At 38.0% G+C, this 27415-nt stretch overlaps 1 protein-coding gene across 5 annotated transcripts in view; it reads left to right on the top strand.

The window, feature by feature from the left end:
- cert1b (ceramide transporter 1b) overlaps nt 1-27415 on the top strand; it is a 422369-nt gene that overhangs the window by 48487 nt on the left and 346467 nt on the right. For 2 of the 5 annotated variants that reach the window (XR_012397033.1, XM_073935646.1), the window contains exons 4-11: nt 11051-11158; nt 12462-12600; nt 14999-15082; nt 17330-17487; nt 19687-19779; nt 19858-19944; nt 21914-22006; nt 23216-23296. Coding sequence is in view for 2 of the 5 variants with exons in the window: in XM_073935646.1 (XP_073791747.1) it covers nt 11051-11158; nt 12462-12600; nt 14999-15082; nt 17330-17487; nt 19687-19779; nt 19858-19944; nt 21914-22006; nt 23216-23296 (843 nt within the window). In the remaining 3 variants the exon portion in view is untranslated. Of the gene's footprint in view, nt 1-11050; nt 11159-12461; nt 12601-14998; nt 15083-17329; nt 17488-19686; nt 19780-19857; nt 19945-21913; nt 22883-23215; nt 23297-27415 lie in introns of all 5 variants that reach the window. The other 3 variants (XR_012397034.1, XM_073935647.1, XR_012397035.1) reach the window with 2 other exon arrangements.

The following is a 27415-nucleotide window of genomic DNA, read 5'->3' as shown; positions in this document are numbered from 1 at the left end:
GGAATGCACATGACTGACCAAAATAACTAAAAAAAATAGAAATAAAGGGATTTCAATTAAATGTTGAGTAAATATGTCAACACACACACACACACACACACACACACACACACACACACACACACACACACACACCTACTGTTGCAGAGTTAAATAGACACTGATAAGAACTCTTTCTCTCTCTCTCTCTCTCTCTCTCTCTCTCTTTCTCTCTTTCAGACACACGCACACAGTCTTTAGTAATCACTTGATTAGCTTTATTGATTTGGTGTGTGTTCTGTGCTACAGGATTAATGCGTGTTATCATGCTGGAGTTTATCATCTGCTCTGTAACTGCTCAGGCTATTGATCATGGAATTCAGATACGGCCACTATTCCTGACCTTTGATTGGTCAGTGGAAGTGTTCTGCACAGTAAGAGTGTGTTTGATTGGCTGAAGTGAACTCAGGACTGACCCGTCTTTGCTTGACACACTGAATGGTCATCTGCATTTCTGCCAGATAGTGACCAGATTAAACCTACTCAACTGTAAATAGACCTCACTGTGGCCATCTAGTGGTGGACAGCGTTTAGTTTCTGACACTGTGTATTCATACAAGCTATACTTCTATCATACTTTATAAAAATATTCATTATACAACATGAGTTATTAATAGGTACACGTGGAATTCTGCTGATTTATTTTACCCATCATTGAGTTTATTTGTTTACTTATAAATGTGTTTATTCAGTGTTTATATTCATTTCTGAAATGACAATTGTATCTAATATATGCAATTGTTTATATGATTTATTTTCAATACAGTTTGTGAAGTAATATGTTCTGTCTTTTGGTAGATATATTATGTGATATGTATTAAATATATATATATTATATCTATTTAAAATGTTTTTAATTAAATGATTTTTTTGCTTTTTTATTGTTGTCCATATTTTTCTGACACACTCACAACTAGGGCTGTGCAATACAGCAAAAACAAAACACAACATCATGTTTTATATCATTCGGTGTCGATAATTATTGAATATTTTTAACAAAACATTAAGCAATGTTAAGGATTTTTTTTAAAGGTGCAGTAGGTGATGGTCTTCAGAAGCATTTTTTGTTGTGCAGGTTGAAAGTCTCTTCACAGTCTAATAGTAATGATTAAAGTAAATGATCTAAATGTGTTTATATGTATTTTTATATTTTGGCTAAGGCATAAAACTAAGGCCCCGTTTACACTAATGCGTTTTAGTTTGAAAACGCATAAGTTTTGCTACGGTTACGCCATCCGTCCACACTACGCCGGAGTTCTCGAGCGCCGAAAACGGAGCGTTTCGAAAACGCTGGAGAGGCCGTTTTCATTCTGAAACGCTGCTGCTCCGTCTCAGTGTGGATGGGGAAAGACGGAGACATCTGAAAACGGAGGCGGGGCTGCAGACATTCGCCTCTCTGATTGGGGCTTTTCCTCAATATTAAGTAGCCTAACACACAGTTCAGTCCTGAATCTTCTCCGTGTAAGTTCAGACTTCGCAAGTTTGATCAAGGCTGCATCTCTTCTTCTCAGTTTGATAGGGAAAACATACCGAGGACACGCGTCAATCTTCACAGGGAACAGTGTACTTTATAACTTACTTTTAACTTTTATAACAACTAAACAGATAGCAGAAATGTTGAGGCGTCGTGCTGCATATATGAGCGTCATCTTCACTGAGTGGATATTTATAACAAAACGGAGCCGATAACATCAGCCTCCTTTCAATTTCAGTGAAAATACGAAACACACCCTCTCTTTTGCTGAGTATCAGTTTTAATAATCGATAATGGCCATTTTAAAAGTATAACATACAATAAGTTTATACATTATAGGAAATAAAGGCAAGCGATCAGTCAATATACAGAATGTAGGCTACGTGGTTACATTAATCATTAACTTATCTTTGCGCTCAGCCAAAACACGTTACCTGAGAACAAGTAATAGATTCCAATGACCAAAGTCAGGGAATATGTCATTAGATAAAGACAACAAGATGAATGAAATATCACGTTTAATAAATATAGTGAGATTAGATCCAGCGGGAGATGCTTGATAAAAAGTCCGACTAGCAGAGCTCTCATCTGGGTGGATGGACTGCAGCGATTGCCAAAGTGTGTGTGTGTGGTCACGTGATGTGCGTTTTCAGCGTTTTGGTGTGGACAGAGAGCAGTTCAGAAACGCTGGGTAAAACGCGAGTGTGGACGCGGATCGTTTTCATTCTAAAACGCCGTTTTAAAACTAAAACGCACTAGTGTAAACGGGGCCTAAAAAACATTCATCCAGTTAAATAGAGTCGGACCGACATCTCTCATAATTCAGATAAGTAGCCCAATCTGTCTGTTAGCAACTGTAGATTTGAACAACTGTGCAGCCTTTTGTACGCAGCTCCGCCGACCGCCGCACGTTCAACAGAGAGAGGGCACCAGCGCACGATCAGTGAAAACCTGCTGAATCAAATCTTTTTAAAAACCTGAATCAATATTGGAGTTACCTTTGCACGCTGGAGAAAGCATGACAGTAGCTATGTTTCCATCCAAAAATGCGAATAAACTTTATGCACAAAACTGGATTATCGCATAAAAGTTGTGCGAATTAAGCATCGTTTCCATCTAACGAGTCAAAGCGAACAAAATGGTCACTTCCTGATTAACTGGCGCCAAATATCAACAGTAAAAACTGCATTTGCTGCAGTAGGAGAAGCTGCATCAATCTTTTCTAAATGAATGCGCCTCAGAAGACAATCCTGACAAGCGGTGAGCGCGCGGTGGCGTTTGAAGGTGTCAGACGCGGAGCACAGGCGCTCTTGATTCTGGAGGTCATTAATAATATAATAACACTAATACTGAAATGGTAAGGCGTTTTATAATGACCAAAACAACATTTCAGATGTTTAATAATGTGCTCAGCCTGACGTTTTATCCATTCACACACATTTTAAACATCACATGATCACTTTTAACAAAATCACATGACCTGTTTTAATGCGCCTGCTGAAGTTTATGCGGTAAAAGTGTTTCCATCGCAGTTTATGCGCATCTTTTCTTATCGAATAAAAAGTTTATCCTAACCAGTTAGGCGCATACGTTTTTTTGCGCATTTTCAAAATTTATGCGCATCATGGCGTTTCCATCAACTGGTTTTTTTATGCGCATTTGCAAAATAGGTGGATGAAAACATAGCTACTGGCTGAGGGATTTCTCTTAGACCGGTAATGTTCTGTTTTAAAACCGTTTTAGCTTCACGCAAAGCTGATGTTAGATGTTGTTGTTACAAACAGGTCATATCTTCACAGAAGTGTTGTTCACTATTTTCAGTTTCATCAAATTTTACAGCATCTATAATGTAGATTTTAATTAGTTTAACAACAAAACACAAGTAAATATCGCTATTCCGCCTAGTCTCTCCCTATATTGTTTACTATGCAACTGTAAACATTCACTCTGAAATAGCATGTCAGTTTGGCTTTCTAGCTGCCGGACAAGCACTAGTCGCTTTAAACACATGAGAGAGGGTTCTTTTGCTGTGCTCGTATTTAGGGAGGCGTGGCTCTAGACGGCAGGGGAGGGACTGTGATTCAGAGATTTATGCTAAGCTGTTAGCATTGTGGTAGATCACCGGCAGCTAGCTCTCTGCAACTCTCACATGGTCGCCCACTGAAGCTAAGCAGGGCTGCGCCCGGTCAGTACCTGGATGGGAGACCACATGGGAAAGCTAGGTTGCTGCCGGAAGTGGTGTTAGTGAGGCCAGCAGGGGGCGCCCAACCTGCGGTCTGTGTGGGTCCTAATGCCCCAGTATAGTGACGGGGACGCTATACTGCTCAGTGAGCACCGTCTTTCGGATGAGACGCTAAACCGAGGTCCCGACTCTCTGTGGTCGTTAAAAATCCCAGGATGTTCTTCGAAAAAGAGTAGGGGTTTAACCCCGGCATCCTGGCCAAATCTGCCCACTGGCCTCTGTCCATCATGGCCTCCTAACCATCCCCATATTCAATTGGCTGCATCACTGTCTCCTCTCCACCAATCAGCTGGTGTGTGGTGTGCGGTCTGGCGCAAAATGGCTGCCGTCGCGTCATCCAGGTGGATGCTGCACACTGGTGGTGGATGAGGAGATTCCCCCCACTGTGTAAAGCGCTTTGAGTGCCCAGAAAAGCGCTATATAAATGTAAGGAATTATTATTATTATTATTATTACCTACTGCACCTATAACCGCTTTATTTTAATTTAGCAACATTAATAAGGCAAATAGTTTTAATAGTCAAAAATATTTAAACTAAAATATCTGATCTCTTTATAATAAATATAAATATAAGTGTTAAAGAGACTCTTAAACCTGATAAATAAAATGTTAAAAAGTGTGTGCAATGGTAAATTGTGAACTCTGAACTATCAAAACACACTTTAACACACACACACACACAAACGGTGAGAGAGACATGCGGCTGTGCTGATGAAGTGAATGGCTGTAGTTCATTACACACGTGCACACATTTTAAAACATGTTAAACTTGTAAAACTCACTCTTGATCATGTTTGATGATGATTGATGATCCTAGCGAACTGAACAGACCTTTTATTCCCGGTTGCTTTGCGCTCGTCCTGTCTTATCGATATGAGTATATGCATTACTATGGAGACATGTTAATGCGCGCAGCTGTCAATCAATATTGGTGGGCGGGTGGACCGCACTCCTACGTGAAGTTGCGGTCGATCTGAAAACCGCTCCAATTGGTCCACCGTTTATATGTTGTTAAATTTGAAAAAAAAAAGGACTGGGTGTGTTTATATCACCCTAATATGACGTTATATACACTATACTTACACACATGTATGTCCAAACAGCTTGAAAAGTAGATTTTTCACCATAGGTGCCCTTTAATACTAGATTTAAAATGATCCAATATAACTTGGCAATGCAAACTTATGTCACACCTGAAAACCCAAACATCCCAGATGAATGCTTCAAATGCCAACAAAATAAAGGAATATTCTTTCATTGTATCTGGCAATGTGAGGCAGTTAAGATTTTCTGGCAAATTGTAATCACAATCTCCTCAATTATCTCAAAACCAATTCCAGTCGCACCTGAAATACGTGCTTTGGCTTCATTTCCTGTAAGAGTGTGTGAAAGCGTGTGTGTGTGGGTCAGTGTGTGTGAACTCTGAGATTAGTTTCAGTATGAGGAAGGTGAGTGGGGAAGTAGCGGATTTTCATATCGAGTGTCTTTCCCTCTTTCAGACTGACTAAACGAGCGGAGTGTGTTACCGTGCTGCTGCTGCTGCTGCTGCTGCTGTCAAGTGTGTTTGTTTGGAGCAAAGTAACAGTAAATCGGGCCTGTACAGTCATGAAGTCTCGATGGGTGACCGTCGTGTGTGTGTGTGTGTGTGTGTGTGTGTGTGTGTGTGTGTGTGTTTATGTTTCTAAATAAACTCTCGAACTATTTTCAGAAGCCGTTACTCATCAAATGAGCCACGAGAGAGACCTCTGAGTTCATGGAAAGTGACTGTGTGTGTGTGTGTGTGTGTGTGTGTGTGTGTGTGTGTGTGTGTGTGTGTGTGTGTGTGTGTGTGTGTGTGTGTGTGTGTGTGTGTGTGTGTGTGTGTGTGTGTGTGTGTGTGTGTGTGTGTGTGTGTGTGTGTGTGTGTGTGTGTGTGTGTGTGTGTGTGTACACGCTGGAGATGAAGTGGAAAACACACCTGTTTATGTTGTTTGAAGTGTCACATTCAGTATTTAACTCAATTTAATTTGGCATCATGGTGGCTCAGTGGTTATCACTGTTGCCTCACAGCAAAAAGGTCGCTGGTTCGAGTCCTGGCTTGGTCAGTTGGCATTTCTGAGTTTGCATGTTCTCCCTGTGTTGATGTGGGTTTCCTCCGGGTGCTCTGGTTTCCCCCACAGTCCAAACACATGCACTATAGGGGAATTGATTAACTCAATCGGCCGTAGTGTATGAATGCGGGTGTATGGGTGTTTCCCAATACTGGGTTGGAGCTTGAAGAGCACCCGCTGCTAAAAACATATGCTGGATAAGTTAGCGGTTCATACCTCTGTGGCGACCCCTGATTAATAAAGAGACTAAACCGAAGGCAAACGCATGATATATATCTAGCCCTTCCCCTTAGCCCTAGGCTTTCAAGCTAAAGACAATTGGGACACCCCTACCCCCTCACATGAACGCGCAAAATGGAAGGGGAAGGTCTAAGGGGGAGAATTGGTATTGGGCCAAAGTGTATATAAATGTAGTTGATGTGCGCTGGAGGTCACACACACACTCGTGTACGTAAATACACCTCTTTATATTGTTTTAAGGGTCGCATTTAGTACTTAATAGTTTCTATGGAATGCTTTACAATATTATATTTGTGGGTAAACATTAGATTATTCAGTGCTGAAGCCTAATCTAGAGCTAATCTAACAAAATAACTTATGATAACGGCTAATTTGTATGTTATACAAAAATCTTAAAATGTTAAAATAGAGAAAAAAATCAAGAGAAAAAAATATTTTGTAATTTGTAATAGTTTTTTTTTTTTTTTTTTTGCAATTTGTCATATGAATTTAAATGTTTTATTTCCATCTCTAAGATAACTCAAAAGTTTCTGGTGTCCATATGCATTGAAATTTATATGGAATTTAAGTAGTATTAAGTAAGTCAAGTAAGTTACATATTGAGTAATTAATCTACTTTTCAGACAAAGTGTCACATTCAGTATTTTCTATAGTACAATATAATATAAACTACTTTTTTAGAATATAAATGTAAACGATGAAATCATAAGTCCAAGGCTCTCGAAAAGTAAGTGAAAACATCTATGGTCCCACTTTATATCAAGTGGCCTTAACTAATATGTACTTACACAGGAATTAATAGTTTGTTACAATCTACTTATTGTGTAAATACATGTATTTATTGTGTACTTATGCTTGATTAAATACCTGTATGTAAATACATCTGTAATTAACTTCTGTAATTACGTTTGTAAATACACTGCTGACCATTCCCTACACCTTAACCCACCCTTACACCTACCCACACCACCAAACCTGTCCATAACCCAACCTCTATCCCAACTCAAGAGCACCACAAGTGTTCTCAAATACATTATAAACACAGTAAGTACATTGTATTTATTTTTTGACGCATGTACATAGTAGTTAAGGACACTTAATATAAAGTGGGACCAAATTTATTATTAAAATTATTTCACTTTTCGAGTGTCTTGGACTTATGATTTCATTGTTTATCTTTATATATCCATTAACCTAAAGAGCACTGGCACATTACTGACACATTAATTACCCCTGAAGCACGTGTGGTGTAAATATGGATTTATATATAGTTGAAGTTAGAAATATTAGCCCCCCATTGTTTTATTTTTTTTTTCTTCTTTTTAAAATATTTCCCAAATGATGTTTAACAGAGCAAGGAAATTTTCACAATATGTCAGATAATATTTTTTCTTCTGGAGAAGGTCTTATTTGTTTTATTTCGGCTAGAATAAAAACAGTTTTTAATTTTATTAAACACCATTTTAAGGACAAAATTATTAGCCCCTTTAAGCTTTACTTTTCTTTGAACAGAACAAACCATCATTATACAATAACTTGCCTAATTACCCTAACCTGCCTAGTTAACAAAATAACCTAGTTAAGCCTTTAAATGTCACTTAAAGCTGTATAGAAGTGTCTTGAAGAATATCTAGTCTAATATTACTTACTGTCATAATTGCAAAGATAAAATAAATCAGTTATTAGAGATGAGTTATTAAAGCTATTATGATTAGAAATGTGTTAGAAAAAATCTGCTCTCCATTAAACAGAAATTGGGGAAATAAAAGAAACAGGAGGGGGCTAATAATTCTGAATTCAACTGTACATGTAAATTAAGTGCACTGGAGACGAAGTGGAAATTGTTTAGATCAGTGGTTCTCAAACTGTAGTATGTGTACCACTAGTGGTACGCAGGCTGCCTTCTGGTACGCAGAGTAATCCAATATGTCCTATGTACATGCAACATATATTTAACAATGTACCAAAAATGGTTCATATACGAATATGATGACATATAGCCTATATTTATGAGGTCCAAGCAACATGAATAGGATACTTTAGGTTAACAGTTTACATGTAAGTACAGTAGATTTGTTTTTACTTTTTAAAAACAGTAGCCTACCGTTTTAATGAACTTTTAAAAGCACATTTCAATTTAAACGTTGACATTTTATTTTGTTTGTTTGTTTTTTACATATAAGCACAGCAGTGTTAATGTTTAAACCATTTTAAGGTTTAAAGTGGCTGATAATAATAAAAATATGGTAACACTTTACAATAAGGTTCATTAGTTAATGCATTTACTAACATGAACTAATCATGAAAAACACATGTACAGCATTTATTAATCATAATTGAACATTTACTAAGGCATTATTAACATTCAGGTCCATGCCGTCTTTCGGATGAGACGTTAAACCGAGGTCCTGACTCTCTGTGGTCATTAAAAATCCCATGGCACTTCTCGTGAAAGAGCAGGGGTGTAACCCCAGTGTCCTGGCCAAAGTCCCTCTATCGGCCCTTACGATCATGGCCTCCCAATCATCGCCTTCAACCGAATTGGCTCTATCACTGTCTCTCCACTCCATCAATAGCTGGTGTGTGGTGAGCGCACTGGCGCCGTTGTCCTGTGGCAGCCGTCGCATCATCCAAGTGGATGCTGCACACTGGTGGTGGTGTGGAGAGACCCCCCTCATGATTGTGAAGCGCTTTGGGTGTATGGCCATACACAATAAATGCGCTATATAAATACACATTACATTACATTACATATGCTTGTTAACATTAGTTAATGCACCATGAGTTAACATGAACTAACAATGATCAACTGTATTTTCATTAACTAACGTTTACTAACATGAATAAATACTGTAGTAAATGTATTGTTCAATGTATGTTCATGTTAGTAAATGCATTACTTAACATTAACTAATGAACCTTATTGTAAAGTGTGACCAAAAATACTTGATCATAGTAATTCATCTTCCACGTTTTTAAACTGTGCAGAGCTGTAGCTGCCTAAATTGGCCTATTAAGCTACTGTATTTCAATACTGGTCATATGCTGGTACTTGGAGGGACAATTTGTTTCTGAGGTGGTACTTAATGAAAAAAGTTTGAGAACCACTGGTTTAGATCAGTAAATACACACTCATGTAAATACACCTCTTTTTATTGTTTAAAGTGTCACATTCTGTTAGAGCTGTGAACCTACCTAGTCTCACGGTTCGGTTACGATTATCATGCCATCGATTCGGTTCAATTCGATATTTCGGTGCATCACGGTGCATTGACGATGCTTTCCATAAACAGTTTTATATTTTCTTCACAGCATGGAGTACGCTACTTTCATTCTCTCGATCTCAGTGAAATAGGGGCTATTGTTGTGTATGTCAGTGAAAGACTGATCCAGCAAACACACACAGTGAAATTGTGCACAGTTTATGAGTTTTAAGTAGTTAAATCGCTGTAAATACTCGCGATCGCCTCCCTCGCGACAGAGCACATATGAGGTAAATGACGTCAGTAATAACCGGTTATGGTTATTACTGAACCGATACCGAATTGTCCACGTCTGCATCGCGATGCACCGAAGAAACGATTAATTTTGACACCCTTACATTCTGTATTTAATAGCTTTTATAGGATTCATTACAATTTTATATTTGTGAATATACAACAGATTATTCAGTACTGAAGCCAAATCTGGAACTCAAATGTCTCAATTAGTATTTAACTGTCAATATCAAGTTATCAGTTTAATTTAATGTGACGCTGGCAAAGCACAATCATCCAATCAATTCTCCATGTACAGCTGAAGTCAGAATTGTTAACCCCCTGTATATTTATCCCCTAATTTCTGTTTAACGGAAAGATCCAATCATAATAGTTTTAATCAATGATTTATTTTATCTTTGCCATTATGACAGCACATGATATTTTACTAGATATTTTTCCAGATACTAGTATTGAGCTTAAAGTGACGTTTAAAGGCTTAACAAGGTTAATTAGGGGTAATTAGGCAAGTCATTGGCTGTTTCTCAATTCCAAGAATGCAGAGAACAGACTTGTGTTCTTGTGGAGAGCGGTCTTGCCAGGTGTCCTCGGAAGAACGAACTTAGGAGACCGCGAGGGCAGAGAACGCGTCCTTTGAGAATTGAGATGCTGCGTTCTTCCTGATGGTCACGTGACCTTCACGCATTTTAAATGGAAATTATTTAAACATTACAGCACTCATACAACGATTTATTGTTTCCCCCCTCTTCAAAATATATACTTTGCATAAAAAGACTATCAATATACTCTGCACAATATAAATAAAACAGATTTTAATATGAATTTCAGCAAACAAAACTCTTAATGTGTTTATTCCTTTATTAAGATGTTCATGTTGATGTTTACTTTCACCGTTTCCTTTAGGGAAACTCCTGAGGTAAATAAGTCATATCTCTGAACTTTAATAATAAATCTAAATAAAATGCTGCGCTTTCCACCTCCAGTCGCAATGACTTCTGGGACTTCTAGCGCGAGTTTGGTGCTCAAGTCTGCATCAGTGCGTCCTCGATATCAAGATCACATCCTGGAAGTTTCATGCGTCCTCTGTACTTGCGGTCTTGAGTATTGGAACTGCACTTATGTAGCCGATGATGACGTAACACGAGGTCGCAAGACCGCTGAAGAACGCATATTGAGAAACAGCCATTGTATAACACTGGTTTGTTCTGGAGACAATCCAAAACTAATATTGCTGAAGGGGACTAATAATATTTACCTTAAAATGCATTGAAAATAATTAAAAACTGCTTTTATTCTCGCTGAAATAAAACAGACTCTCTCCAGACGAGAAAATATTATAGGAAATACTGTGAAAAATTCCTGAATCTGTTCAAGATCATTTGGGAAATACTTGAAAAGGAAGAAAACATTCATCTGTCAGACTTGGGCTGTGTTTCGCTAATCTCTCTCTTTGTCTCTATGTTAAAGGCTGAATCTGGTTATGGATCTGAATCCAGTTTGAGGAGACACGGCTCCATGCTGTCCCTCACATCTGCCACCAGCGGATACTCAGCCACCTCCACATCCTCCTTTAAGGTGAAAACACACACACTTACAACATCAATCAGTGCTAATAATAAAAACACCACTGCTTTATAAGTCGATAAACTAGTCTGAACTCAAACAACACTGTACACTAGCTGACAGAAGTCTTGTCGCCTATCCAAGTTTTAGGAACAGCAAATAATAACTTGACTTCTAGTTGATCATTTGGTATCAGAAGGGGCTTATATGAGAGGTAAAGGCCTCTAGATGACGCTTATTTGAGCACAATAAAATATAATCATGCCTTGATTTTGACTGATTTAATTAGGACAGTAAGGTCTGACTTTGCCTAGACTAAAGTCTTGTGACTGAACAGAAATAATGTCCAGTATAGAATATAAAGTCCTGCTGCAGTGGAGACAGAATGAATATTGTGTCCGACTCCATCATGAGCTTGGAGGACTGCATCCACACATCTCAGCACTGACTCACATCACTGATTAATAAAGTCATCTGGAATGGCGAAGAAAGCGTTCCTGCAGGACTCCCAGAGCTCATCAAAAGATTCTTTGGGTTCATCTTCAACGCCTCCTTCATCTTACCCCAGACATGCTCAATAATGTTCATGTCTGGTGACTGGGCTGGCCAATCCTGAAGCAACTTCTTTGCTTTCAGGAGCTTCCTGCTGGAGAATTGTCCCTCAAACTGTGGTTTGTAATGTAATGGGCAGCACAAATGTCTTGATACCTCAGGCTGTTGATGTTACCATCCACTCTGTAACCCCAAACCATGATCTTTCCTTCACCAAACTTGACTGATTTCTGTGAGAATCTTGGCTCCATGTGGGTTCCAGTAGGTCTTCTGCAGTATTGGTGATGATTGAGATGCAGATCAACAGATGATCCATCAGAAAAATCCACCTTATTATTTGTTGCTCGTACAACTGAGGTTGACGACAAGACTTTAATTTAATTTTAACACTTTTTAATATTCATTCTTTTTCCGCTGCACCATGACTTTATATTCCTCACTGTCCTAATTAAATCATTAATAATCAAGGCATGATCATATTTTATTGTCGTCATATTAGCGTAATCTTGAGGCCTTTGCCTTTCATATGAGCCTTTTCTGATACCAAAATGATCAACTATAAGTCAGGTTATTCTTTGCTGTTCCTAAAACTTGAATAGACGACAAGACTTTCATCAGGTAGTGTATATGCATTGAAATTTATTTGGATTTTAAATATTAAGTCACTTAATGTAGTTATTGATAATTATAGTAGCTAAGTTACTATTTAGACAACTTGTATATAAACAATTTTTGAAGTAACTTAGCCAACACGGATTTACAGAAGGGTCACAGTCTGCGGGAGAAGCTTGCAGAGATGGAGACGTTTCGGGATATCTTGTGCAGGCAAGTGGACACGCTGCAGAAATACTTTGATGGCTGCGCTGACGCCGTCAACAAAGACGAGCTCCAGAGAGACAAGAGTGAGTAGACTCCTTTATTTCACAAAGAAACAAACAGTATTTGGATCTATCATGCATTTAAGCCTGTAGTTGGCTGCAGAAGATTATGTGGCTTTCTACGAACGAATACATCATATTTATAATCATTCATTTTTTTTTATAACTTTTACTTTTATTCAGTTTCATAAAAAAAATTGTAACAATGCGAATTTTAAAAAGACAAAAGAAAAAAATCACAACAACAATAAAGAAATTTGAGATGTTTTTTTGATTGTGGTACCAATATAGACCCCTGAGGTACTACTATCTACTTTAAGGTTCCAATATGTACCCTTAACGTACTTATATTTACTTTTAAGGTACCAGTATAGAACCTTGAGGTACTACTATTTGCTTTAAGATACCAATTTGGACACTTTAAGTACTAATATCTACTTTTAAGGTACCAATATGATACTTGAGGTACTATTTTCCTTTTATGTCCCACTTCAGTGACTGCTTTAATACCATTATGGACCCTTTAGGTACTAATAATTACTTTAAGGGTACCAATATACACCCTTGAGGTACTACTATTTACTTTAATGTACCATTGTGGACTCTTTGTGTACTATTACTTACTTTTAGGGTACAAGTACAGAACCTTTAGGTACTAATATTTACTTTTAAGGTACCAATATGATACTTAATGTACTATTTTCCTTTTATGTACCCCACCAGTGACTGCTTTAATACCAATATGGACCCTTTAGGTACTAATGTTTACTTTTAAGGTACTAATATAGACCCTTGAGGTACTACGATTTCATTTTAAGGTACCATAGTGGACCCTTTATGTACTATAATATACTTTTTGGGTGCCAGTACAGACCCTTAAAGTACTAATATTTACTTTTAAGGTACCAATATACACACTTGAGGTACTACCATTTACTTTAAGGTACAACTATTGACCCTTGGGGTAATACTATTTATTTTAAGTTACCAATATGGACCCTTTAAGTATTAATATCTACTTTTAATGTATCAATATGAAGTCTTGAGTTACTAATATCATTCTTTTATGCACCGCTTTAATGCCAGTATGGATTGTTTAGGTATTAGTATAACCTTTTAAGGTACAATAAGGACCCTTAAACTACTAATATATAATTTTAAGGTACCAATATGATTCTTTAGGTACTAATATTTTCCTTTTATGTACTGCATGAGTGATTGCTTTAATAACAACATGGACCCTTTAGGTACCGATATTTACTTTTAAGGTACCAATAGAAACCCTTGAGGTATTACTATTTACTTTAAGGTACCATTGAGGATCCTTTAAGTACTGATATATACATTTAAGCAACCAAAATGATTCTTTATGTACTAATATTTTCCTTTTATGTATCGCTGCAGTGACTGCTTTAATGCCAATATGGACCTTTTAGGTTCCAATATAACATTTTAAGGTACAATACAGACCATTGAGGTACTACTATTTACTTTTAAGGTACCAATATGGATTTTAGAGGTACTAATATTTGCCTTTAATATACCATACCAGTGATTACTTTAATACCAATATGTAGCCTTTAGGTACAAGTATAACCTTTTATGGTACAATATGGACCCTTGAGGTACTAATATTTAATTTAAGCTACCAATATGGATTCTTGAGGATCTAATATTTTGCTTTGTATACCATACCAGTGACTGCTGTTGTACCTTTATCTCTGAGAGTGTGCCATGATGATTTATCTGCTTGTAATCTGTATATAATCATTGCAGACACACTGCTTGCAGAATCAGGTTCTGAAATAATGATTTGTTTTTGCGACGTATATAAAAGTAATGCAGTGTCCGTTTTCTTCACAACTTGTGCATCCCGACTGTGGATGAATGTGTTGTCGCAACACAAGGGCCGGTTGATTCACACAGTTGATCAACTGCTTCTTTTGTTGGTTGCAGTCGTTCCTCTAAATCTCTCTCAGTGTTGTACAGTGTGTGTGTGTGTGTCAGCTCTCAGTATGTGAGTGGGCCGATCTGGGCACCACCAACCGCAGGCCATGAGTTCATACTGACTGTATGTGTGTGTGTGTGTGTGTGTGTGTGTGTATGTGTTTCTTTGACTGTGTGTGTTTGTGTGTGTATCTGTCTGTTTGTGTGTGTGTGTGTGTGTGTGTGTGTGTTTATCTTTGTCTGTCTGTGTGTATCTATTTATTGGTCCATCACTTTGTGTGTGTCTATCTGCATGTGTGCTTTTTGTGCGTTTCAATCTGTCTGTTTGTCTCTCTGTGTGTGTATATCTCTGTTTCTGTGTGTCTCTTTATGTGGTGTGTATCTGTGTATCTGTGTATGTGTGTGTGTGTGTGTGTGTGTGTGTGTGTGTGTGTGTGTGTGTGTGTGTGTGTGTGCATGTGTGTTCTCTTCTCAGTCGTGGAGGACGATGAAGACGATTTCCCCACCACTCGCCCTGATGGAGAATTTCTGCATAACAACAACGGCAGCAAGGAGAAGTGTGAGTGTGTGATGCATTACTACACACAGCGTCCGTCTGATGCATTTACACACACACACACACAGCGTCTGTACTGTACTGAGGGAAAACTTCAGCAGCTTTTCCGCTCAATCAGTTCTCTCTGATTCAGCTGGAGGAGACGCTATCGGGGCGCCGCTCACAATCTGAGCACTTTGTCCATTTCATTTACTTCACTGATCCAGTCATTTGGGACTCGCTGTAATGAATTGTGCAGATCTATAACAGACGAGTCAGCATTTGTCCTGTTTCACAGAGTTCTGCTTTGTTTTAATGGAAGTAATATATAGCTGAATGTTGTGTGCTCATCACATCTTTTCTGTTGTAGTATAATGAGACTAATCACATTGTTTTTATTGTGTTGAAATTATATTCAATGTGATGAGCTTTGAATTCATTTCTATTAATAATAATATTAATAATCCTGTATTTTGAAAGATAAAATAGATTATTGAGAACTGAAATTAATATATTTAATTATATCATTAAAATTAAATATATTTTATGTATTTTAAGTTATCTTTCAAAGTTTGGGATAATTAATATAAAAATATATTTGAAATTTGTAATGATTTCTTACAATATTACTGTTTTTTATTTGAAATGGCTCATACAGTTAAAAAATCTTCTGAGAAGGGATTTTTGATATTAATTGTTTACTATATGCAAGATTATGAGAATATATTTATTTCTGTCAAATATGTTTTGACTGGATTAAATTTTTTCATAAATGTCTTTACGCTCTCATGATAATTCAAATATAAAGAAACCAATGAAAATCTCTACAAATAAAATGTAACAGGATGTTTTTATGTGTATACATACCATTTCAAGTAATTATTTCACAGTATTATTAAATTCATAATCAATTAATACAATTATTTTTTAAATTGTAATATTAGTAAGTAAAGTCATTTTTCTAAGTCACTTTTCCTTTTTCAAATTCATTTTTCTAAATCTTTTTCTTTTCATTGTTGGAAGTCATGTTTTTTGTTATTCTTAGTCATTTATCTAAGTCTTTTTTTCATTCTAAGTCATTTTTCTGATCTATTTTTCTAAGTAACTTAGTTTTTCTAATTCATTTTTCTAACTCACTTTTCATTTTTCTTAGTAATTTTTTTCACTTTTGGAAGTCATTTTTCCAAGTCACTTTTCTAAGTCAGTTTTAATTTACATTTTTCTAATTCATTTTTCTAAGTCATTTATTTTTTCATTTTTGGAAGTCATGTTTTTTATTTTTCCTAGTCATTTTTCCAAGTTTTTTTGGAAGTCATTATTCTAATCTATTTTTCTAAGTAAGTTTTCATTTTTCGTTGAAAAAAATTTCATTTCATTATTCATTTTTCTAAGTAATTTTTTTATGTTCTAAGTCATTTTCTATTTTTTTTTTTAAGTCACTTTTCATTTTTCTTAGTAATTTTTTTCATTTTTGGAAGTCATTTTTTCAGAGTCACTTTTCTAAGTCAGTTTTAATTTTAATTTTCATTTTTCTAATGAATTTTTCTAAGTCATATATTTTTTCATTTTTGAAAGTCATTTTGTAGGTAACTTCACTTTTCTGATTAATTTTTCTAAGTCATTTTATTTTCTAAGTATTTTTTTCTAAGTCACTTTTCATTTTTCTTAGTAATTATTTTATTTTTTGAAGTCATTTTTTTATTTTTCTGAGTCACTTTCTAATTCATTTTTCAATTATTCAAAACATTTTATGCAGTCATTTTTGAAAGTCGTTTTTTGTTTTTGTAACATTTTTCCTTTTTCCAAGTTATTTTTCATGCTTGTAAGTCATTCTTTATTTTTGTAAGTAATTTTTTAGTTTTGTAAGTCATTTTGGAAAGTCATTTTTCTAAGTCACTTTTCATTTGTGCAAGTCACTTTGGTTAAAAGCATCTGCTAAATGAATAAATGTAATTTTAAATAATTTTTACATTTACAGGAATTACTGCAAAACAAATGATGAAAAATATAAGCAACTGCTTGTTAACGGGGAATAAACTTACGTTAGTATGGAAGAGATTTGATTGACATTTAAAGGTGCTGTATACAAGTTTTTGACTTTGGCCACCAGCGATTGAGTTTGTTTTGATCCAGGATCCAGGAATGCAATACCCAGTTCAACCACTGGGTGTCAAACTTGCATACTACACCTTTAATTTGATTGTGCCTGATGGTAAATTAATGTCCTGATCTTTTAAAGCCCAAAACATTTCTTCTCTCTCTCTCCATCAGTATTCCAGTGTTTGAGTCATAAAGGCATAAACGGGATCGATTTTAAAGGAGAAGCCATCACGTTCAAGGCGACCACTGCAGGGATCTTGGCCACTCTTTCTCACTGCATCGACCTGATGGTGAAGAGGGAGGACAGCTGGCAGAAGAGGCTGGATAAGGTACGAGACCCGCATCTGTTTTCAGTCCATTTTAAACGAGTTTATACTTTAAAACCAGTACTATTATTAATTTATTATAAAAATATTATCATTAAAGCAATAAGTGGGTTTAGTAAAATATTCTAGTTTCAAAACGAAAAAAGATAAGTTATTTTTCCTTCTTGCAGATTATTTAGCTTAGGCAAAACTCATTTAATTTATATAAATAAATAAATAAACAAACCAACACTACCTGACATGGGTCTTGTCGTTGATCTCAGTTAAAAGAGCAACAAATAATAACTTGACTTCTAGTTGATCATTTAAAGTGTCAGAAGGTGGATTTCTCTGATAAATCATCTGTTGATCTGCATCCCAATCATCACCAATACTGCAGAAGACCTACTGGAACCCACACTGAGCCAAGATTCTCAGAGAAATCAGTCAAGTTTGGTGAAGAAAAAAATCATGGTTTGGGGTTACATTCAGTGTAGGAGCATGTAAAACTGCCAGCGTGCGTGTGTGTGTGCGTGTGTGTGTGCGTGTGTGTACATAATTTGTTTTTGTTTTTTTACTCGTGTTGAAAATGTCAGAGTGTTTTATGTTTAGTAGCTGTTTGCAAGAATATGCAAGGTATGGCTTCCATAAAAATATAATTTCACCGTACAGTTATAAATTAAACGTATTATTTATAAACTTAAAATTTACATAACACAATCACATCTATCTATCTATCATATACAGTTAACAGTATTGTGGAAAAAACAAACAAATTACTAAACTACTAAATCACACAACAGCAGAAAACAGTTAGATGTTATTTTATTATAAAGTTATTTATTATCTAACACAGGTACACTACTATATTAATCACTATTATTAAAATAATGACTGGAAAGTAAAAAAGAAATGCGAAAAAAAATAAACTGATACAGAAATCCGTAAATGCAGTATTAAATAAATTATATTAAATAAATTGATAAAAGTTTGAAAATTTAAAAATATAAATTGAAAAATTACACATTTTATTAAGTCATATTTATTTTTATATTTTATTGTTTATTTAAATCTGTTTTATTTATTACATCTTTTATGATTTTATTTAGTTTTTTTTTATTTTATCTATCTATTTATGCATTTCTAAAAATATTTATTGATTTTCTTTTATTTATTTTTTTGGTTTTTCAAGCTTTGGTCCTCTATACATTCACAAAGGCACAAAATCTGTCACTGGGGTGGGACTGTTTCAAAAGATGCACTTTAGCACTGTACAGGTGGACATTAGCACCTTTAGGGTTTACTTATTATTCCTTTAAGCTTTAATTTTGTAGATTTAAGATACTGTAAGGTGCACGATGAACATTTTAGATAATAAAATTTACCTTTAAGGGCCTGTTAGGAAAAAAAATATACATTTTATAAAGGTACCGCGACGACACAGTAGCTCAGTAGTTAGTACTGTTGCCATACAGTGAGAAGGTCGCTGGTTCGAGTCCCGGCTGGGTCAGTTGGCATTTCTGTGTGGAGTTTGCATGTTCTCCCCGTGTTGGCATGAGTTTCCCCCACAAGTCCAAACACATGCGCTATAGGAGAATTGAATAAGCTAAATTAGCCGTATTGTGTGTGTGTGTGTGTGTGTGAGAATAAGTGTGTATGGGTGTTTTCCACTACTGGGTTGCAGCTATAGTTGGTGGTTCATTCCGCTGTGGCGCCCTCAGATTAATAAAGGCACTAAGCCGAATTAAAAGGTACCACCCCTGTGACAGATTTTGTACCTTTATTTCTGTGTACTGTATGAAATCACTGTACTTCTAGTGCATGCATTGGACTAGAAACGCTATGTTTTGTACTGAAACATCGTGTTTAAAAGTTTGATCAACATTCTAGCAATGCTATCTAATAAATGAACCGCAAACTAACACAAAGCTGACATTTCTACTGCAACAAAAGTCCCTCCATCAGTTGTTAATGTGGTTGTGTGTGTGTCAGAGGTGGAGCTGAAGCGTCTGCTGATGTGTTGCAGTCAGCAGCATTCAGCACAATACTGACACACACACACACACACACACACAATCAGAAGGAGGACACAGTCTGAACAATGGAGCGATACAGCCTCTCGCTCCGGCCAGATCTCATCTACTCACGCCAACACATTAAACCTGAGCACAGCTCAGTGTTTCCACCAGCTCAACTCATTCCTGCTCTCTGGCTTTAATACAGGAGATGGAGAAGAGGAGGAGGGTGGAGGAGGCCTATAAATCTGCCCTGTCCGAACTCAAGAAGAAGTCTCATTTCGGAGGGCCTGATTATGAGGTGGGTTTGCGTTCTTGTGTAGTATTGCCTGTGCAAACTGTGTGGTGTGTAAGCTGTGTGTTTATGTGTGTCCATCAGGAGGGTCCAAACAGCCTAATCAATGAAGACGAGTTTTTTGACGCTGTAGAGGCCGCTCTTGACCGACAGGACAAAATCGAAGAACAGGTACGTCAGTATAGACATCTTATCGTCTTCAATGTTATATCACTATCTTTATTAGCAATTAAAGAGGTTTGCAAGAGAACGAACAAATAAAGTATGATTGTTTAAAGTGATTTGAATCAGGCCTGCACAATATATTGTTTTAACATATATTTAGCATATATATAGTTTCAACAGCAAGTGAATTTTAAACAACTTGGTCACAAACATTTTTAAAGTTGCCATTGTAACAAACATTAAGCTCAGCGCCAGCTTTCCCGGCTAAATGCATATTGCGAGGGCTTAAAGGGTCACGAAACACCAAAACACATGTGTTGAGCTGTTGACAGTCGTATATGTGTCCCACACTGCTAAAAACACTATTAGGACACCTATATTTCACTAAAAAGTGTAAATTGGTTGTTTTTGCGTTATTTTAAGCAAATTCGTACTTCCGGTTTGAAACTAATTTTTGAAGCTGCGTCACGGTCATGACATAATAGCGTGTATTCCAGCGTGCAGACTGGACGTCTGTGCCAGAGTGTGTCTTATTACGTCTTACAGTGTGATGCATTAATGCATGAGTAAGGCTTGGTTCAAACCAATCAGCGCGCTCTATTGTGCAACTTCATTAATATTCATTAGTCACAGTGTTTAGACAACAGAAACGCCACGTTGTGTTGACAAAACAAGTGTGAAGTGTTGCTTTTATAGTTTGCTGCAGTTAAGTTGTTTTAATTTTCTCTCTGTGAGAGCGCAGACTCACGTGTGGATTAACAGTGTACGCGACGCTCGACAACAATAACTTACGTGTCTAAGGAGGATTATTGTTTACCTGAGAGCTGTTCTCATCTGCAAACGCTGACATGCGGATTCGCTTGTAGTCTTCTCTTAATAAAGACGCGGCTCTAATTGCTGGTGATTGTCCTGTCTCTACAGATTTGGTAAGTGAGTGACCAGTGACTCTTTGTTTATTCAGTTTGTTCGAATTGAACAAACTATTGCACCGAGTGTAAACATGTTAGCACCACAACCAAACTTTAACCTCGTGTAGGGTTTTCACCGTATTTTGTGACCGGAATAACACACGCGGCTTTCTGACGCTACCTGCCGAGTGCATCTAAGTTTTCGGAAAATGCTGAGTTTTTTTTCTCTCATTCGCCGTGCGGTATCAAACACTGCATGAAAAATACACGCTTAGAGCAGATCCTCGAATCAAATATCTAGTTTGTCGCGAGGGGCATGAATGAATTCCCTGAATGAAAGACAGTTAAAGTCCACCATTTAAAATTTGGCAAATTATTCGACTACAGATGCCCATGTAAACACAGTTGCGTGCCCAAATAGACACTCCCACACCGTGCCTCTTTTCTTTTTCCGGCACTCCCCCCTAAACAGAGCTGGACACGCCCACTTTTCTGGCTTTTTCCAAAGTAGAGGTGTGAAAACACCCTGCTGAAACGAGGGGGTTTCATGGCCCTTTAAGTGTGTGTGTGTGTGTGTGTGTGTGTGTGTGTGTTTGTTTGGTGCTGTCTATGTTTGTGTATGTGTGTGAATGAGAGACAGTGTGGTGCTGTGTGTCTGTGTGTTTATACAGAGTTTGTTATAGCCTCCCCCAAAATATAACCCTGTGTATGGAAAGCATCGTCAATGCACCGAGATATCGAATTGAAGCAAATCGATGGCATGATTATTGAAACCGAGCCAAACCGTGAGACCAGTATAGGTTCACACCTCTAGTTATTTATATTGAAAATCCTGTACTGTGCATTATTTAAAAAATTCTATCACTGACACAAACTCTGTCTGGCATTTCAATTAGCCTAAACATTATTTAACACTCTTAAACTCTGTGTTAGCAATTTACAACGTTCATTAATTAATAAAAATGTTACCAATAAAATATTAATGTTAACATCAGCATGTAATCAAATCCTAATGATACACTTCTACATAAATCCCAGTGAATATGGTCATTTCTTTATTTCCCCAGTCTCATTGTGAGAAGAGCAGAATACAGAGGAGCAGTTCAGTGCCTTCAGGAGATGTTTTCTCCATCGTGGGCTCTCACCGCTTCGCTGAGAAGGTCAGTTTACTCTTATAATCCTCCTCCTCATCATCATCATCTGCTCATGATCATCCGGGCCAGTTGTTGAGAAAGTTTAATCTGGATCAGAATGATGGGAGTTTGCAATTCAGGATCAGGAAACACATCTTACTTATAGAGTTAGCCCCTCCTCCTCTCTAAAAAACAGCCAATAGGGTTTTGTTTTCCTCTCCGCTCTGCCAGTGAGAGTGGTTGAGCTCAAGCTCTTAAGCAAATGAGAAGGGGCAGGGGCATGTCAGATACTAGAGACTAGATACTATACGTGTCCGAATTCACCTTTTCTATTTTTATTTTAAGGACGGAATAATATGCTCTGCTCCGCAGCGCATGGTCTAACAGGGTTGTGCTTATTCTCTTAATGAGTTCTGGGTGTGTTTTGAGCATATTGCGTATTAAACCAATCAGCGTTTCATCTCACATTCACTTTAAGCGTCAGTTGCGTTGCTCCATGGCACGTTTGCTATTTACTTAGCTGACTTTGTAAGTGTACAAACTGAACACTTCACTAGCGAGAAAACCGTTAAACAGAGCATCTGCAGCGCGATGATAAAGAACGAGCCTCCTCCATTCAGCCTCTTTACTTTACTTTACTTTACTTTTACTCTTTACTCCTTTACTTTCATGGATAAGGAGTACTCACTCCACTGAAGACATCCATTAGCCCACATATTTAATTTCCTATGTTAAGGGGGCGGGGCATGTCAGATACTCGAGAGCATTTGATTGGTCAGAAGATTTGATGAGAAACTGAAGTATGAGGGGAAGTGAATAAAACCCCTTGAAGATAAACTGCTTTATTAAGATTTACAGATATATTGTGAATAAGATTTACATGTTTATATCAGTTTTGTCATTGTTTTGGAGCACACTAGCTTACAGATATTAACACACTGAACACCGTTTTAATTTCTCTATACCTTTAAAAGCGTTTTGAGCAACACAAACTGAAGATTTAACCAAGATCAAAAGCAAGATTGGGTTTTGTGATTCTGAAATCTTCTCTAGAACAATCATTTTTCAAGATTTGATTCAATCCAATGTTTAAAGTCTGATCAGGTGACTTCTGAACCTCTGGCCCGTGCAGACGTCTTCCTCCGTCTCTGGTGTCTGTTTTCCTGCATTTGGTGTCTTTGGGTTTGTTTTCCTCCTGATGTGTCTGCATTTGTCTCCTCTTTTTCACCCGTGTAGCCTCCCTCTCGCCCTCCCTCTCCCTCATCTTCTGCTGTAGTCTTCACTTCCTCTCTCCACGAGCACAGATTCAGTGCTGAGGTAACAGCGCCCTCTAGCACACCCACACAAAAGCGATCAAGAGGGTATCAAGACATGCCTTAATATAATGTAAATGATGCCTCTGACAAATATGTAGATAAAAACACGACATATTTACGTTTTTCAAAAAGATGCTCCTTTATTTTGGACCAATGTTTTCGATGGTGTAAGTTGGTTGCTCCGTCTCTAAAGCGTCCTCATATCAATCCCCATTATTCATTCATTCATTTTCTTGTCAGCTTAGTCCCCTCATTAATCCGGGGTCGCCACAGCGGAATGAACCGCCAACTTATCCAGCACGTTTTTACGCAGCGGATGCCCTTCCAGCCGCAACCCCGTAAGGACTAACATTTAAGGTGTAGTATATAAGTTTGCTCCCCAGTGGTTGAACCAGGTATTGCACTCCTGGATCAAAACACGTTCAGTAAGCGCAGGTTGCCAGATTGACGAAATCAACAATAGTGTGCCTGACTATTGAGCCTAAAGGCTGATTTAAATCGTGTTCCATATAAAAGCAACAGCACAAGATAGAAGGAATATTCTCCATATTAAAAGAAAATTTTGTTTTAATCAACACTTAAAATTGATATATTAGAAACGGTTTCTATTTCTTGCAACTGAACAACAGAAAACTGACAATGATCTCCTCAGGTGCACCTTTGTTTAGTGTTAAATGCTAATAATATAAGTTTGAATGTCATTTTACAGGACTTTAATTGCCATATTACTGAAAGCAGCAGCAGATAGTTCACTTCAGATCTTGAAAATAAAATAAACTGTTTGATATTGAACTTTAGAACTGCGACTCAGTGCAAATCAACACATATATAGATTATAAACCTTACCATTTCGTTGGAGTGCAGTGAGTGCACTATCCTGTGCTTCTGAATGGCTGTATTTACATTTGTCATGTTTCATCTGGTGCAAACAACTAAATTGTTTATCACTTCAAGTCTCCTCACATGTCATGTTGTTAGGAAACGGGGTTACAGTGTAACCTGCTCACCTAACGTTTACGTTCATAATACTTATATTATTTGCTAATTAATAATCACCTCATGTGGAAAGCATGTTTTCAAAGCAGAATATCTGACTTCAGCATTGTTTTTCAGATAAACAAGAATGTTCACTGAGCATGTTTCTTAAACATCTGCAAACATATTATGGTATTTTTATGCTTTAGAAGAGTCAAAAACTAACATACAGCACCTTTAAATCTTGTATGTGATTGCATACGCTAGAGACTGAGCAACCAAATTACATCAATGAAATCAGTGGCGTTATATTTAGGCATGCATTTACATTTTATTAAGGCAGGGATTCTCAACTGGTAGACCGTGGCCCACTAGTGGGCCTCCGCGGTCCTGCTTAAAATTAACTTAATTATTGTACTATAATTATTTGATTATTAAATACGTGTTATATAAAAATGATTGGTGTAATGACTCGGTGCAAAAAGAGCCTCACTGTAAAACACAGACTTAACCGTGGCTGCACTTCCAACCGCTGCAGGTCAAATAGGACTACATGCTGAGCTGTATAAAGCAAACCGCTGCGCAAATGTAAAGGTAACTGTTCGCACCAGTTCGCGCGTGCCTCATGCCTGCGACTCGTATCAGAGTCTCACATCTTCGTTGATACACAAACTAACCGTGCTCTCTTTGTGTGAATTCTGTAAAATATCAACATAGTTTTGCAAATGAGTGTTTTATAACGCGAGTGTGAGTGTTTTAAAACAAACGTGTGCCCATACAGGAGGATCTAGCGAGACTCGTGGTGTTTTAGTGAACAGCTGTTTACTCAGCAAACTCCAATAATATCCTAAAAACCCCACCGTCTTCAGATCGATGTGTTTTAACAGATTTAGAGAGTTTTTACTGTATTTTACTTTTGTTTATTTTTAATGGTTATGATTGTAATAAGTTTCACGGCCCTTTGGCTGCCGGGAAGAAGGAGGCGTAGAACCGACGCCGTTTTAAAATGATTTATTAATAACAGGGACGGCAGCTACTCATGTAGACTGCCGTCTAAACCAAAACAAAACAAACTGAAAGCAAAAGTAAAACAATATGTCCAGGCCCGGTCCTCTCTCGGCTTCCTCTGCCGTTGTTCCTCCTTTTATGGTCCAGAGCTCCTTCCGTGGGATCGGAGGCAGGTGCGCATCGCAGGTGTATCCACTTACGCGGCGACCTCACTCCGTTCCCACGGCTCTCGGCCACGCCCCCTCACCACATACCCCTATCTCCCATCACAGGCCGGGGGCACCCTGTGGCTGTGCATACTCCTGGAGGGGCGGGAGGGAGGGTGTGTGGGGGGAGGGAGGAGGTTTGGCGCCACAGCACCCGCGAGACAGAGTAGACCCAGAAAGGGGAGAAAGGAAAAAGAAAAAGAAATTGGGGTTCGGTTCTCCAGACACGCTGCCACTCGGTCCTCCACCAGCTGAGAGATGCGACGACGTGCTGGGAGCCCTGTGGAGGAATCTATCCACCCGTCCGTCTTCTGGCGTCCGGCGGCAGTTCTCCTGGCTTGCTGGCTGGCTCTCTGGTCTCCTGCTCCGCTCCCGCTTCGGTGGATGGATGCAGGCTCTGGCATCATGGCGGATCGCGCCGACTCCCCCGGGTTCTATGGGATGGCTCCCTTCAGCACTTTCCCCTCCGGTGGTGAGCCCTGCGTCCCCTGCTCCTCCCCATGCTGGGAGACGGCAGCAGGCAGATCCTTTCCTCGCCAGCCTCAGGCCGCCCCCGCACTCTGGGCAGATGAACAGGTTTCTCACCCACTCGGGTTAACTCCCAAACACTCGCCCCCTCTCTCAGCAGCGAGGGCATCTGGACAACGCGTCCCTCCTTCTCCCGGGTTTCGGCACCACTGTAATAAGGTTCACGGCCCTTTGGCCGCCGGGAAGAAGGAGGCGGAGAACCGACGCCGTTTTAAAATGATTTATTAATAACAGGGACAGCAGCTCCTCACGGAGACTGCCGTCTAAACCAAAACAAATGAACGGCAGCTCCTCACGGAGACTGCCGTCAAACTGAAAGCAAAAGTAAAACTATATGCCCGGGCCCGGTCCTCTCTCGCCTTCCACTGCCATCGGTCCTCCTTTTATGGTCCAGAGCTCCTTCCATGGGATCCTAGGCAGGTGCCCACCGCAGGTGTATCCACTTACGCGGTGGCCTCACTCCGTTCCCACGGCTCTCAGCCACGCCCCCTCGCCACAATGATCAATAGATGATTAGCAGTCAGTCCAATTCAAAGCAGCAGCTTTTTTTGTCATCTCCTGTTGTCCTGTCAGGTTCATTTATTAAAGAAAAGGCCCAAATACTCTGCAGTTGTGCAAAATACCTGAAGAATTCAGGAGCTTTGAATCTGTGTGTGTTTAAAAAAAATAATAAAATTTATATTATCATATATTCTATATTTAATTTTATATATGTTATATTTGTTTTTTTGTATATATATATAATGCTGTAAAAAAATAAGTTAATAATAGTATAACAGGTCCGTAGCCAGCTTGGTAAAAGAGGTGGTACTTTTTTTTCTCAAAAAGTGGACCTTTTTGCAGTTATACACCCCATTTTCTATTTAATTATGAGATTTAAATACATTTTAAACTATTTTAGCTGAATTAGCTTGTCGTATGGTCATCATAACCACACTTTTTGATGTACCAAAAATATTTCCTAGATTTAGAATAAAGAAATATGAAAAAAAGACATTTTTAAGGGTGCTTTCACACCTACACTTTTGTTTCAGAACCTGTCTCGTTTGCCCAGTTGGCGCGGTCGTTTGGCATATGTGAAACCACCAATCGCGCTCTGATGTGCGCCAAATCAATCGATCTGAGATTGCTTGACTGAGGTGGTCTCGGCTCGATTAAAACAAATTCTGGAGCGTATCCATTGTAGTGAGAAAGCAATACGATCCGAGCCCGGTTATATGGGCCTGTATAAGCAAACAAATGTTAAGAATACGCATTTTCTCTAGACAGTCAGTTTAAGAAAAAATGTCAGATGTGGGCCTTCAAAAAATCTTTGGAGAAGGAGGTGGGCCCCGAAATGAAAAAGGTTGAGAACCCCTGTATTAAGGCATACATGTCTTGATACCCAGGGTTCTCTTTAAAGC

The sequence above is a fragment of the Danio rerio genome, chromosome 21, assembly GCF_049306965.1.
Source record: "Danio rerio strain Tuebingen ecotype United States chromosome 21, GRCz12tu, whole genome shotgun sequence".
Classification (NCBI taxonomy): Eukaryota; Metazoa; Chordata; class Actinopteri; order Cypriniformes; family Danionidae; genus Danio; species Danio rerio.
This window is presented reverse-complemented; position numbering and strand designations above follow the sequence as displayed.